We start from the raw sequence: 13,825 nt of genomic DNA, 5'->3' as shown, positions 1-13,825 counted from the left end.
CCGCGATGAGCGCGGACGACGAAGCCCGCCGCAAGCGCGAGCGCCCGCGGATCTCCCCCGAAACCCTCGTCGCGCATATCGACGAGCACTTCGCGCTGGACGGCGGCGCGCTCGACGTCGGCTCCGTGGTGGAACAAAACTCGTACGACGATCGAAACTTTTACGCGACTACGACCGGGCCGGGCGCCGCGGCGTACGCGCTCAAGGTGCACAACGGCGTGGAGTCCGAGATCCCGGCGTTCTTGGAGTGCCAGTGCGCGATGATGCGGCACCTGCTCGCGAAGGGCGTGAACACGCCGAGGCCGGTGCGAACGAGAGACGGGAAGGACTGGAGCGTCATCGAGCTGCCGACGTCCGCGATGAATACTTCATCGGACGACGCCGGCGACGGCGGCGAGGCGACGCCGAAGCCGAAGACGCGCGCGCACGCGGTCCGCGTCATGACATGGCTCCCCGGGATCATCGCGGAGAGATCCGACGCGGTGCCGCATCTCCCCGCGTTCCTCTTCCGCGTCGGCGCGTTCGTCGGGACGGTGTCCGCGGCGCTGACGGACTTTTATCATCCGGGCGCGCGGCGAGACCACCTCTGGGACAACGTCAACGCGCTCCACGTCCGCGGGTTACTGCGCGCGGTGGACGACGAGGGCAAGCGCGCGCTCGTGGAGCGCGCGCTGGAGGACTTCGAGGAGAAGGCGCTGCGTCGCCGCGACGCGTTCAGGGTGGGCGTCGCGCACAACGACGCGAACGACAACAACATTCTCGTCGCCGACGACGACGGCGGCGGCGCGGACGACGCGAGCCCGCGGCCCGTCGTCGGTCTCCTCGACTTCGGCGACGTCGTCGAGACTTGGGTCGTGAACGAGATCGCCATCTCCGCAGCGTACTTCGCGCTCGGGAAGGACGATCCGATCGCCGCGGTGGCGGAGATGGTGCGCGGGTACGTCTCCGTCTTCCCGCTGACGGACGTTGAGGTGCGTTCTATACACTGGTTCCCATACGACCCCGTTCGCGAGGTGGACGCCGATCCTTAAGGACTTTCGCCGGCGCATCTCTCCGCCCACTCCCCGCTTTCAATCCCCACCATCGACGCCTTTCAACTCCATCTGACGCCTTTCAACTCCACCCCGACATTCGCTCGTATGGAACGACCCTGAGCTCGCCGCGACGCCGACGCTCGTGCGCGCGAGGCTCGCGTGCTCGTGCGTCTGCGGCGCGTACAGCGCGATGGAAGACCCGGGCAACGCGGCGTACTTGCTCCTGCACGCGGGTCCGGGGTGGGAGACGTTGATGAAGCTCACGGACGCGGGGGACGACGCGTTGTTACGCGCCGTCGACGCCGCCGCGCGACGAGACACGCGCGTTCCGTCGTCGATTCGTCGAGACGAATGAATTAATCCTAGATGTAGTCCTAGCTCAGCTCAGCTCCCCCCCTCCCACCGTCCCGTCCCGTCCCTCTCCTCACACCTCCGCCTCCGCTTCCTTATTCCTACGCTCCTCCTCCTCCTGCATGAGCACCAGCATCGCCCTCTGCGTCCGCCGCTCGAGCTTCTCCATCTTCTGCGCGACGTCCCTGCGCAGATCCGCGTTGAGTTTCTGCGGGAGCAGCGCGTCGACGCCCACCTCGTCGTCGACCTCCTCCGACGCGATGAGCGGATGCGGCGCCACCTCGACCGGCGCGAACTCCTCCACCTGGACCGCGGCCATGACGCCCTCCTGGAGCTCCTCGTCGCGCGGCATGTAGTTCCGGAACTTAAGCACCGGCTCCTTCGGCTCGTTCGGTTCCTTCGGCTCGCCGGCCGCGGGCGCGGGCGCGGGCTCGGGCGGCGCGATCCGCGGGTCCGCGGCGGCGGCTTCCTCCCGCAGCGCCCGCAGGCGCGCCTTGCGCTCCGCCGCGGTCTCGGTCATGACGCGGACGAGACGGGTTCCGAGCGCGATCCGCGGGACTCCGCGCGTCAAGTTGTGGCGGTCGCGAGGCGGAGTAGGGTTCGCGACGTAGATCGGACGCGCCAATTTCGAAGACGACAAGACTCGTCGAAGTCGAGACGCAGACGGACGGACAGGATCAACTCCATTTTCAACGCTCACCGCGCGCTCTCGTCCTCCCCCTCCCCGTCGACGTCTTCCTCCCGCCCGCCGTACGGGTTCGCGTTCGCCCGCCCCCAGCACGCCTTCTCGAAACCGAACGCGTCCTTCAACGCGCTCCCCGCGTCCTCGTCGTCGATGACGACCTCGACGAGCGCGTGCCTCGGCTTCGCGGAGGCGAAGGCGCGCACGCGTCGAAAGTGCTCCTCGACGAAGGCGCGCAACGCGTCGTCTCCCTCCGGGCCTTCCGCGCCCGCGCCCCGCGGCAGCCCCGGGACGTCGCAGTCGCGCAGTCTCGCGCGGAGGTCGTACCACCCGTCCACGGACCTGATCCAGCTGTCCACGTCTCGCCTGCGGTTCAACACGAAAGTCGCGTCCGGGAACTGAGGGTCGTTCCGCGCGAGCGAATGAATGTCGGGGCGGAGTTGAAAGGCGTCAGAAGCGGAGTTGAAAGGCATCGCGGTGTGTCGGGATTGAAAGCGACGGGCGGGCGGAGAGAAACGCACGCCGGGAAATGTCCTTAATAAAGGAACGGCGTTCACCACGCCGACGCGGTCGTATGGGGACCAGTGTGAGATAGAACGCGCCTGATTCGAGATCTCCGACAGCGCGCTGATTTGCGGGAAGAAGCACACGTCGCCCGGGCTCAAGCCCGGCGCGGACCCCGCGTTCGGGCGCCCGGTGAAGTCCAGCTGCGCCCACACGTCGTACTCGCCGCAGCCTCTCATCGGCGGAGCGCGCGCGTCGACGTTATTCTTGACGCACACGCCGCACCACGCGTCGGCGTTCCCGTCGTGCCTCGCGTCGGGACACTCGTAGTGCGACGACTTGAGTCCCGCGCAGTCGAAGTACTCGCCCAAACTCGTCGTCCCCGTCTTGGGCAGGCCGAGCACGATCACGGGGAGGCCGAGCCCGGTCGGGATCTTCCCGGGCGCCGGCGAGGACGCGTCCGAGCCGCCGAAACGCGACGACGTCGACGACGCGTTCCCCGCGCCCAGCGATCGCCCGGCGATCGTCTCGGGGGCCCCGAGAAACACCTGGACGTACAGGCACGCGGTCGTCGCCGCGATCGCGAAGACGCCGACGACGACCGCGAGCGGGGAGGGTGACGGCGGCGGTGGGAGGCGCGGCGCGAGGGGCGGTTTCGCGCCGTGCGACGACGTCGTCGTCGCCATCATCGTCGCGCGCGCGTCGCGATGTGATGGGTGATTGCGTCGTAACGTCCGAGAAGTAAAACGAAACGGTTTGAGGTGACCCGCGGGAACGACGCGCTTCCGACGCGTTTTCGACGCGACCCGCGACGACCGCGTGCCTACCACTTTCATTCGATGACATGATAATATACCTCACTTCTACTACCGCTTCGCGAGCGCGTCGTACACGAACCCAGCGAGCGCGTCGTCCGCGCCGACGAACCCTCTCTCCACGTCCAGCAACGCGTCGGCGCGCGCGTAAAACCCCGGGTCCAACGCGATCCCTCCCCACCTGTCGTCCCTCGGCGCCGGCGTCGCCTTCTCCGCGCCGGGCTCTACAGGCGTCGGACCTTGGAGCAGCGCGGCGAGGTCATCCAGCGCCTCGTTCGCGTCATCTCTGAGGATATCCCGCGGAGGGGGCGGTCGAGGGGGATTCGATTTCGGCGGCGCGTCCGCGTCCGGGTCCGCCTCCTCGCCCTCCGCTGGAACCTCCTCCTCCTCCTCCTCCTCCTCATCCGGCGCGGGGAGCGGGTTCGCCGCGCGGTGTTCGACCGCGCGGCGCGTCGTCTGCACGACCCGTCGCATCGCGCGCACGGCGGCCGCGTCGAAGACGAGCTCCCCGGCGAGCGGGCCGCGCCGCTTCGGCGGCGGCGGGTCGTCTCCTCGGGTCGTCTCCTCGTCCGCGTCAGCCGGCGCGCCCTCTCCCTCCGCCTCCGCCGGCGGCGGCGGAATAGGCGGCGTGATGACGTACATCAATACGATGAGATCCTTCTCCTTCTTCTTCTTCTTCCCGCCGATCGGCGCCGGCGGCGCGTTCTCGTCGTTCTCGTCGTCCTCGTTCACGTCGTCGTGCTTCTCGCCGCGTAGCCCTCCCCCCGCGGGCGCGCGGTGCCACTGCGCGAAAATCGCCCCGCGCGTGTTGACCGTGACGACGCCCTCCGCCTCCTCCTCCTCCTCCGCCGCCGCCGCGTCCTCGCCCTCCTCCCCGTCCGCGCCGCTCTTCTTGTCTTCCCGCATTAATAAACGCTTCGGAATCGGCGGTTTTTCGAAGCAGCACGCCTTCTTGTACGCCGCCGACCCCGCCAACAGCGCGCGGTGCAACGCCGTCGCTCGCCGGTGCGCGTCGTCGCCGCCGCCGTCAAAGTGCCCCGACGCGAGATCCGAGACGCCCGCGCGCGACGCGTACGCCGCGAGCGCCCGCCGCGCGACGGACAGGTCCGCGTTTTCGAGCTTCTCGCTCCCGCGCTCGGCGTCGCGCGCGGCCTCCTCGTCGTCCACGAACGCGGCCACCCACGCCGGCCACTCCACGGCGTCGAGGTCGTCGCGTAACGTCGCGCGCGCGGAGAGCAAGACGTCGCGCTCGCGAGACGCGAAGCACGCGTCTCTGAGGCACGCGGCGACGGCGGCGAGCGCGCCGGCGGCCGCGAGGGGAGAGCGCGCGGCGGTCTCCCCCTCCCCCTCCCCCTCCTCCTCCTCCTCCTCTTTCGCTCTCGCGTCCGCAGCCTCGCGCATCGCCTCCGGGACGTCGCACGCGGCGAGCTCGAGCAACAACGCGCGAATGGTCGCGCGATCGTGCGGCGCGTCCTCGCCGGCGGCCCATCGAATGCCGCGCGCGCACGCCTCCCTCGCGGCGTCTCGCTCCGCGTCGTCCACGACCGGCGCGCCACTCGCCGCGCCCCTCTTGTACATCGCGCGTCGGTGCGCGTGCGCGCGGAGCAGCGCGATCTTCGCGTGCAGCCCCGCGTGCGTGCGCACGGTGACGCGGCCGCACAAGTCCGCCGCCTCCTCCAACGCGATTTTCGCGCGTCCGACGAGCGCGCCTTCGCTCTCGCCGTCCTCGCCGCCGCCGCGGCGCGCGAGCGCGCAGTGCCCGAGCGCGCACAGCAGCCGCGCGAGGACGTTCACGCACGGGATGTGGACGTTCATCAGCTCGGCGGGGTGCGCGAGGACGGTGTCGAACACGCCGGCGTCCTTCGCGTCGGCGCGGACGACGTCAACCGCGGCGGCGACTTTTCGCTCCGCCTCGACCGCGTCGCCGCGACGCAACGCAAGCTCCGCGGCGGTGCCCGCGACGCGCGCGAAGAACGCGCCCGTGGGGGGCGCGTGCGCGCGCTCGTCCGGCGACTGCGGCGTCGTCATCTCCGCGAGGAGTTCGTCGTACGCCTCCGCGGCGGCGGCGACGTCGCCGAGCGCCGCGCGCGCCTTCGTCGCGATAAAGATAAAAACGCGCGATCGCTCGCGGTCGCCGAGCCGGTCCGCCGCGGCGCGCGCGGCGTCCGCGTGCGCTCTCGCCGTCTCGTGTCGGCTCAGGTCGAGCAAGCACTCGCACGCGCGCGCTCTGCAGCGGAGCCACAGGGAGTGGCCCGCGCGCGCGAGCGCGTCGCGCGCCTTGCGCGCCGTCGCGCCGCCGGCGACGAAGCCGCGCGGCGCGCCGTCGCCGAAGGACTCGAGCGATCGCGCGCATCGGACGACCACCTCGAACGCGTCTTTGGACCTGTCCATCGCGCGCAGAACGACGGAGAGCGCGTCGGACGCGCGCGCGAGCGCGGAGAGCTGCGCGGGCGACGCGAGGACCCACGGGTGCTTGTCCTCGCCGACGACGTCCTCGTCGTCGGCGTCGTCGACGGCGTCGTCGGCGTCCGCGTCCGCGTCGTCTTCGTCGGCGGCGTCGGCGTCGTCTTCGTCGTTCGATTTCGACGTCGATCCGTCCTCGGCGGCGTCCGCGTCGGCGTCGTCGCCCTCCGCTTTCGCCTCGCCGCCCTCTTCCGCGGCGGCTTCCTCGCCGCCCTCCTCCGCCTCCGCGTCGTCGTCGTCCTCCTTCGCGCCGGGCAAGACCACGGGCGGGGGCTCGAACCTATCGTTCGGATCGCGCGGCGGCTCCGCGCCAGCCCGCATCCGCGCCGCCTCCGCCGCGCGCGCCTCCTTGGCGCGCTTCTCCTCCGCGCGCTTCTCCGCGGTTTCCCTTCGCGCTCTCGCGGCGGCGCCCTTCTCCTCGCGCGCGGCTCTCGCGGCCGCGCGTTTCTCGCGCGCGGCGTCGATCGTCGCCTGCGCGGCGGTCGCCGTCGTCGCGATGTCAGCCTCCGTGGAGGAGACGACCCGGCGCAAGACTTCCTCCGCGGCGCGTAAAAACCCGTCGCGCGCGTCTGGGTCGCGATGGCGGGGTGGAGTTGAAAGGCGTCAGTTGGCGTTGAAAGGCGCCGCGGGCGGGGATTGAAACCGAGGGGTGGGCGGAGAGATGCGCCGGGAAAAGTCCTTAAGGATCGGCGTCCACCACGCCAACGGGGTCGTATGGGGACCAGTGTATAGAACGCACCTGGGTCGTCCGGCTCCGCGGGGGCGCCCGCGGCGTCTTCGCCCTCCTCCTCCGGCGGCGGCGCGTCCGCGGCGTCCCTTGGTTTCGATGATCTCTTCTTCGGCGCGGGGTCCACGGCGCCGCCGCTTCGCCACTCCGCGGCGGGAACCGCGAGCGAGGACAACCAGTTCGCCCTCGAAAGTTCCACCTCCGCGACGAGATCGGCGCCGTAGAGCGCCGCCACCTCGGCTCGCATTTCAACCTCGCGCAGGCACCTCACGATCGGCTGGTTCACCCCCGCGCCGAGCGGTTTCGACGGGTCGAATTTCGGGTTCACCGGGATCGACTCCAGTCGCGCGATCGCGGCGCCCGCGGCGTCGACGATCACGCGCCCGCGCGGCCCGCCCGCGACGGAGGGCAACGCGGCGCCGGCGAGGAGCGACGCGAGTCGATCCGCCGCCGCGGCGTGTTGCCCGACGTCCGCGAGCGCGGTCGCCTGTAACGTCCGCGCCTTGACCGTTTTGTGAACATCAAACAGCGCGAACGACGCGAGGTGCTCGGCGAGACACGCCGCCGGGATCGCCTCCAGCGCGCGCCCAGACTGCAGCACGATCTCCGCGGACGCGAGCGCGAGGTCGCACACGGTTTTCGCGTCGAACCGATACATGTCGGCGGCGTTGACTTCCACGCCGATCCACAGCTCCGGGAACGAGTCGTACCGCAGCGAGATCAAGTCGAGCGCGCGCTGCGAGTGCGCGATCGTGGAGCAGAACGGCGCGGCGAACAGCGCGGACGCTAAACGCGCGGACTCGAGGCGTTTCCCCGCGTCCAACCGCGTCGCGCCCCACTTCGCCAGCTTAGCGGCGGCGCACGCGCCTCGCGCGCACCCCCAGAGACCAAACGCGCGGAGCCGCGACTCCGCGTCCGGTGGAAGCGACGCGCACCCGGCGGTCTCGATCGTTTTGTAACACCCCGTGAGCTCGTCGAGGCAGTCGCTCCAGTCCTGGACCGCGCCCGCGACGTCGCCCTCGCGCGCGCGCACGTCCCCGAGTTCCAGCAACGATTGGCACAACGTCTCGCGGTCGTTGTGCGTCTTGGCGGTCGCCGCGGCGTCGCCGTACGCGACGCCGACGGACTTCAAGAACCTCTGAAGCGGCGTCGTGGTGATGATGACGTCCACGTCGTCGTGCACGGTCGTGAAGAACTGCGCGGACCGCGTGCCGTGCCTCGGCGGCGGGACGTCGCCCGCCGTGCGGAAGCGCGAAATCGTCTCGCCGTTCGTACCGAGCGTCCGCCCGAGCGTCTTGGTCGATCGCATCCCCGGCGGCGGCTGCAGCTCGCGCGTTTCCAGCCATCTTTCGGGAACGAACACCCTCGAGTGCGCGCGAGCTTTCAGTAACGCTCGCATCGGCGGCTTTAACTCGCCCTTCGCCGCGGCGAGCCGGATCTCCTCCGCGTCCGCCGCCGCGTCTTCGCCCGCCTCTCGCGACGATGATATCGCCGCGGGGAGGCACGCGCGCGCGGCGTCGTCCGTCCCCAAGACGTCCACCACCTCCACGAGCAGCTTCGACGCGCGGTGGTGGTGCCCGACGGCGGCGCACGCGCGCGCGGCTTCGACGACGAACCGTTGAACGAGATCGGGCGCGATCAACGGGCGGTTTTGAAACCACGGGGCTGGTTTGGCGCGGAGCTCCTCGGGCTCGCTCGCGATCCGCCGGCGATCTTCTTCTTCCCGCGCCGCCGCCGCGGGTCCGTCGAGCGGGGACTCGCCCGCGCCGCCGTCGATCTTCACTAGCGGCGCTTCGTCTCGCGCGTTGGATTTCAGAAGCGCGACGTGCTCGAGAAGACGCGACGCGGCGACGTGTAACAGCCGAGCGCCGCCGCCGGCGTAAAAGTTGACGTCCGCCTCGGCGCCGACGACGCGAGACCGAGTCAGGTTCAGGAGCGACCGAATCGCGTTCATGAGCCGGTCATGGTGGCCGACTCTGGACGCGAGCTCGCACGCGCGCGCGAACGACGTCATCGCCGCGAGCGCGACCGGCGGGGTGGGCGGTTTCGGCGGGTCCGCGGCGGCGGCTTCCTCGCCGCCGTCGCCGTCGCCGTCGCCGTCGCCTTCGCCCTCCGCCGGCTCCTGCTCCGGCTCCGGCTCCGGGAGGCCTCGCTTCTCCGCAGCCTCGTGCTCGACCAGCCCCGCGGTCGTCCGCACCGCGGCGTGCCACCTGGTCCCCGCGGACAACGACTCGCGCGCGGGGATCAAGGCTTTCCGTCGCGCGAAGATCGGAGGCAGCCGTCGCGTGAGCGTCCGCGCGGCTTTCTCTCTTCCGCTCGCCTCCTCCAGCGCCTTTTCCCTCGCGCCCTCCGCCTCCGCCGCCGCAGCCTCCGCGGCGACCTTCGCGTCCTCGGCCGCGGTCTTCGCCGCTTCGACCGCAGCCTTCGCCTCGTCGACGGCCTTCGCCTCGTCATCGTCCGCGGCGTCCTCCGCCGCCGCTTTCGCCTCCGCGGCGGCCGCGGCTTCCTCCGCGGCGCCTACCGCGACCGCCGCCTCCTCCTCCGCCGCCGCGGTTTCGTCTCTCTTCGCCTCGAGCGCCGCGACGCGCGCTTCCTCCTCTTCCGGGAGCTCCGTCAACTTGACCTCGTCGCCCGCGACGCTCGCCGGATGCGCCGTCACGGCGACGGCGACGGCGGCTTTGTACCGCGCGAGCGTCGTCTCGGTCCACTCGGCGAGAAGATTCGACGCCGCGCCCTGCGCCGCCGCGGCGTCCGCGATTCTCGAAAACGTCCGGAGGTACTCCGGCGCGTTCAACTCCTCGCCGGCGGAATCACCCGCGACGAACGCGTCGTACGCCGCCTTCGCGCCCTCCGTGGCGATCTTCGCGAGCGCGGGGGAGGACTCCGCCTTGGCGGCGACGACGGCGCTCTTCAGCCTCGGCCACTCCGGGAGCCCGAGGAAGTAGTCCGTCAGCGGCGACAGCTCCGGCGCGGTCGGCTGCGCGTTTTCCTTCTCCGCGTCGTCGTCGTCGCCGCCGCCGTCCGCGGCCGCCGCGTCGCCGTCGCCGTCGCCGTCATTCGAACTTCTCCCCGCCGCCCCAAAAGTGGCGGCGTTTTTGTTCTTCTTCTTCCCGCCGTCTTCGTCGACGCGAAACGACGGATGGTCCAGCCCGGCGACGGCTTCTAACACGCCGTCCTCGCCGCACGCGCGCGCGATCGACGCGAGCTGGAACGACAGCGACGCCGCGAGCGACGCCACCGCGGGCGCGCGCGCGGCGCCGGACAGCCGCAGCGTCGTCAGGCACTGCGACAGCGCCGTCGTCAGCGTCTTGCTCCGACGCGAGTGCGTAAGCAGCGGCGCCAGGCAGTTCCCCGCGCGCAACGCGCCCTCTTGAAGCAGCGGCGCGTCGTCGTGGTAGCTCGCGAGCTCCATCGCGAGGAGAATCGTCTTCGCGTTGACGAGCGCGCGGACGTGGTCGTGAATCTCCGGGACGCTCGCGAGCGGCGGCGGGTCCCCGACGCCGCGCTCCGGTCTCCGCGACGCCGTCGCCGACTCGGCGGCGACGAGAAGCGCGCGCGCCGCCGCGCGCATCGTCGGGAAACTCGCGTCCGCGACCGCGTCGCGTCTCAGCCGCTGCGACGACATCGAGTGCGCCTCGCACAGCTCGCGCGGCTGCGCGGTGGACACGAACCGCGCGTGGACGACGCCCGACGCGCGCTTCGCGGCGACGCCGCAGCCCAAACGGCTCGCGGCGACGGCGAGCATCGACCACAACGGCGTCGAGGGCAGCGGGTGGCACGTCACGATCGCGTCCGTGCCGCGGCCTTGGTTGTGGATCACCTCGCCGTTGGCGTCGTACGCGACGACCGCGAAGTTGTACGACTCGTTCGGGGTCAAGCCGCCGATCGTGACGCGCGTCGTGTCCGAGACGGGGAACTCCACGCCGGCGTTCGGGTAGTCGACGCAATCCTCGCCGGGCTCGAGCCCGCCGCCGTATTCCTTCGCGAGCACCGCGAACGTCACCGCCACGGGCGCGGGCTGACCCGGGATCGCGTGCTTCAGGTTCGATAAACTCGGCGGCGCGATCGTCACCTCCGTGCGCGCGCGCGACAAAAACGCGGGCGCGTCGGGAACGACGACCCTCCTTCTCGTCGCCGCCTCCGTCTCCTCCGCGCCTGGAGCGCGTCTCTTCTGCATCGCCGCCGCCATCAGCGACCGCTCCGCCGCCTCAGCCTCGAGAAGGCACGCGCCCGCGCGCTCGAGCAGCTCCTCGCGGTCGCTCAACTCCGGCCTCAGCGCCGCCATCTGCGCGTACACGATGGCGCGCTCCCACGGGTTCTGAGGGTCGTTCCATACGAGCGAACGTCGGGGTGGAGTTGAAAGGCGTCAGTTGGAGTTGAAAGGCGCCGAGGACGGGGATTGAAAGCGTGGGTTGGGCGGAGAGAGACGAATGCAAAAGTCCTTAAGGATCGGCGTTCACCACGCGAACGCGGTCGCATGGGAACCAGCGTATAGAACGCGCCTTATTCGCGCGCTCGAGCAGCGCCCGCTCCACCTCCGGAGGGTACGCCGGCACGCGATCCGCGCGCTCGAGCGCGTCGCGTTCGCGCTCCAAATCCCACGCCGACTTGACGCCGAAGATGCGCGTCTCGTTCGCGCGCTTTTCGTTCTTTCGGAGCACCGCGTCCACCTTGGCGTCCGCGCGCGCGCGCTGGTCGAGGAGCCCGACGTGCAAAGCGAGGCGGGTTCTGACGACGACGACGTCGGCGTGGAGGCACGCGAACGCGCGATCCGTCTCGCTCATCCCGCTCGGCGTCCGCGCGTCTCCATCCGTCTCGCTCCACACCGCTTCGGCGGTGATGGTCCGCGTGGACTCGTCCGCTTCGCCGCGCGAGCGAAGCACGACGGCCGCGCGGTGGCGTTCCGCGACGTCCGACGCCTCGGAGGCGACGATCGCGGCTCGGCGGACGCCCTCCTCGCTCGCGCGTTCCAGCATCACGCACAGACGCAGGCTCGCCGAAACGCGCGTCGTCGCGTCGTCGAAGTCCACGACGTCGAACGCGCGCTTCACGCCTTCGAGGATGTGCACCGCGCGGCGTTCGTCGCGCTGGGGGTCGTCGCCGTCGACGCCGTCGACGTCGTCGTCCGTGAACGCTCGCGAGAGCGACCCGTACAAAAGTAAAGCCGCGTCGGCGAGGACGTCGGAGAACCCGTAGTCGGACGCGGAAGGCGGCAGCGCGCGCACGATCGTCGCGAGCTGGCACTCCGGGTCGTCCAGCGGCGGATCTGCGTCGTCGTCGCCCGCGTCCGTCGTCGCCGCCGGCGGCGGCGGCGTCGGTTCGCCGTTCGAATCGTCGCCCTCCGCCGGCGGCGCGGCGTCGTCCTCGGGCGTCGGCTCCGGCTCGGGGACGCCGACTTCGACGACGCGAATCGCCGCGAGAACGTTCGCCGCGGTCTCGAGCGCGGCCATCCCGGTCTGGTCGTCGTCGTCTCCTCCCGTCGCCTCAGCCTGCGCGACTCGCAGCTTCGCGAGGGCCGAGAGCGACTCGTACGGCTCCCAGGCTTCGTACCCGTAGAGGCGTCGCAGAATCGCGGCGTGCAGCGCGGCGGGGAGCTCCCTCCTCGCGCGCTCGTACGCCTCGATCGCGGCGTCGTCGAGGTCCGGCGGCGGGATCGTCGGGTCCGGCGGCGGTTCCGCGGGTTCCGCGTCGTCGCCCTCGGCGGCGGGTTCGCGTTCGGGTTCGCGTTCGGGTTCAGGTTCGTCCGCCGCGGCGGCGCCCTCGCCGTTCTTCTCTCCCTCCTCCTCCTCCGCGGGCGCCGCCGCCTCCGCGGCCGCAGCCTCCGCGAGCTCTCTCTCGACCTTCGCCGCCGCCGCCGCGCGCGTCGCCGCCGCGTGCTCGAGCCACGTCGTCATCGCCTCCGCGCGCGGCGCGATCCACTCCGCCGCCGCCGTCGTCGCCGCCTCCGCGCGCGACCCCGGCTCCGGCGGCTCGCGCGTCACCACCCGGCGCTTCGGGTCGTGCAGCATCGCGAGAACGATCGCGCCCGCGTCTTCGGGGACGTCCTCGCGGACCAAGTTCCCGCCGGGCGCGACCCCGGACGCGATCGCGCCGGCGCTCGGCGCCTCCGCGAACGCGACGGCGAGGACGCGCAACTTTCGATCCGCCTCGGCGTAGAGCGCCAGCTGTTCCTTAGTCTGCGGCACCGGGTCCATCGCCTCTAGGTCTTTCAGATCCTTCACCTGCGCCTCCGCGCGCGCGATGAATTTCCGCGCTTCGTCCATCTTCCCGCAGTCCTCGTAGCAGCGACAGACTTCGCCCACGAGGTCGACGCGCCACGGGAGATATTTCGGTGCCGAGAGCAAAACGTGGTACTCCGTCGCGAGCGTCGCGTAGATGAGGTACTCCACGACGTCCGCGCCGAACCCGGCCGTGATCGCGTCGGACGCGAACTGCTGCGTCAGCACCGTCGCGTTGAGCGCGAGAAAGTACGAGTCGTCCGGGGACTGGAGCGCCAGCTGGCACGCGTCTCGCATCGCGTCTAAACATCGCGTCGTCTCCGCGAGCGTCTGCGGATGCGCGAACGACGCGTCCCTCGCCGGTCCGAGCGCGTGGTCGCACCGCGCGATGCCCAGCAACGCCGCGACGTGCGTCCGTCGCTTGTCCGCGACGGTCAGGTCGCAACCGCGGCGTTCCGTCGGCGTGAGCTTCGCCTCGAAGTCCGCGTCCAGGAGCCCGCACTCGGCGACGACGCGGTAGCATCGCCGGCGCGCGATCTCGTGCTCGCCGCGCGCGACGAGCGCGTCCCCCGCGCGTATCAGCTTCGCGATCGCGACGTGGCGCGGGAGCGACTCGTACAGCCAGAAGCACAGGTTCCCGACGCGCTGCCGCAGCGGCCACGCGGCCGCGTCGTCGCTCGCGCGCGCGCGCGACGACGACGAAGACGACGGGCCGTCGTCGTCGCCGTCGGACGCGAGCTCGTCGAGGCACTTTGCGAACTCCAAGTCGAAGTGCTCCAGGAGCGTCGCGAGCTCGCCTTTCCCCATCCTCCTCGCCGCGAGCGCGACCGCGAGGACGCGCTCGGGCGCGCGCGCGGCCGCCTCGCGCGCGCCGATGCGAGGTCGGACGTCCGCAGCCCACCGCGCGACGCCAGCTGTGCGCGGGACGAACGTTCCCATCGCGCGTCAAAACGTCGTCGTTGACGCGCTCACGCGCGACGAGCGCTCACCCAAATCCGGCCGTTGTGCCTCGACCCGACGACCGTCGGTTC

At 71.2% G+C, this 13,825-nt stretch overlaps 5 protein-coding genes across 5 annotated transcripts; 1 reads left to right on the top strand and 4 right to left on the bottom strand.

Moving 5' to 3' along the window:
- Positions 1–5: 5 nt before the first annotated feature.
- On the top strand, positions 6–1,389 carry MICPUCDRAFT_59381 (uncharacterized protein; the record flags this gene model as incomplete). Its single annotated transcript, XM_003059992.1, has 2 exons — positions 6–971; positions 1,156–1,389. The coding sequence occupies 2 exons, from the start codon at positions 6–8 to the stop codon at positions 1,387–1,389; spliced, it is 1,200 nt and encodes a 399-aa protein (XP_003060038.1).
- Positions 1,390–1,458: 69 nt separating this feature from the next.
- Positions 1,459–1,905, bottom strand: MICPUCDRAFT_59380 (uncharacterized protein; the record flags this gene model as incomplete). Its single annotated transcript, XM_003059708.1, has 1 exon — positions 1,459–1,905. The coding sequence occupies one exon, from the start codon at positions 1,903–1,905 to the stop codon at positions 1,459–1,461; it is 447 nt and encodes a 148-aa protein (XP_003059754.1).
- A 176-nt stretch (positions 1,906–2,081) lies between these two features.
- Positions 2,082–3,257, bottom strand: MICPUCDRAFT_59379 (uncharacterized protein; the record flags this gene model as incomplete). The annotated part of the gene is made up of 1 exon (XM_003059707.1): positions 2,082–3,257. The coding sequence occupies one exon, from the start codon at positions 3,255–3,257 to the stop codon at positions 2,082–2,084; it is 1,176 nt and encodes a 391-aa protein (XP_003059753.1).
- Positions 3,258–5,281: 2,024 nt separating this feature from the next.
- On the bottom strand, positions 5,282–7,975 carry MICPUCDRAFT_65392 (uncharacterized protein; the record flags this gene model as incomplete). Its single annotated transcript, XM_003059706.1, has 2 exons — positions 5,282–6,418; positions 6,589–7,975. Coding segments are annotated over 2 exons (2,524 nt in total), but the record flags the coding sequence as incomplete, so codon positions are not given.
- A 3,043-nt stretch (positions 7,976–11,018) lies between these two features.
- On the bottom strand, positions 11,019–13,733 carry MICPUCDRAFT_59377 (uncharacterized protein; the record flags this gene model as incomplete). Its single annotated transcript, XM_003059705.1, has 1 exon — positions 11,019–13,733. The coding sequence occupies one exon, from the start codon at positions 13,731–13,733 to the stop codon at positions 11,019–11,021; it is 2,715 nt and encodes a 904-aa protein (XP_003059751.1).
- Between the last annotated feature and the right edge of the window lie 92 nt (positions 13,734–13,825).

The sequence above is a fragment of the Micromonas pusilla genome (assembly GCF_000151265.4).
Source record: "Micromonas pusilla CCMP1545 genomic scaffold MICPUCscaffold_7, whole genome shotgun sequence".
Taxonomy (NCBI): domain Eukaryota; kingdom Viridiplantae; phylum Chlorophyta; class Mamiellophyceae; order Mamiellales; family Mamiellaceae; genus Micromonas; species Micromonas pusilla.
This window is presented reverse-complemented; position numbering and strand designations above follow the sequence as displayed.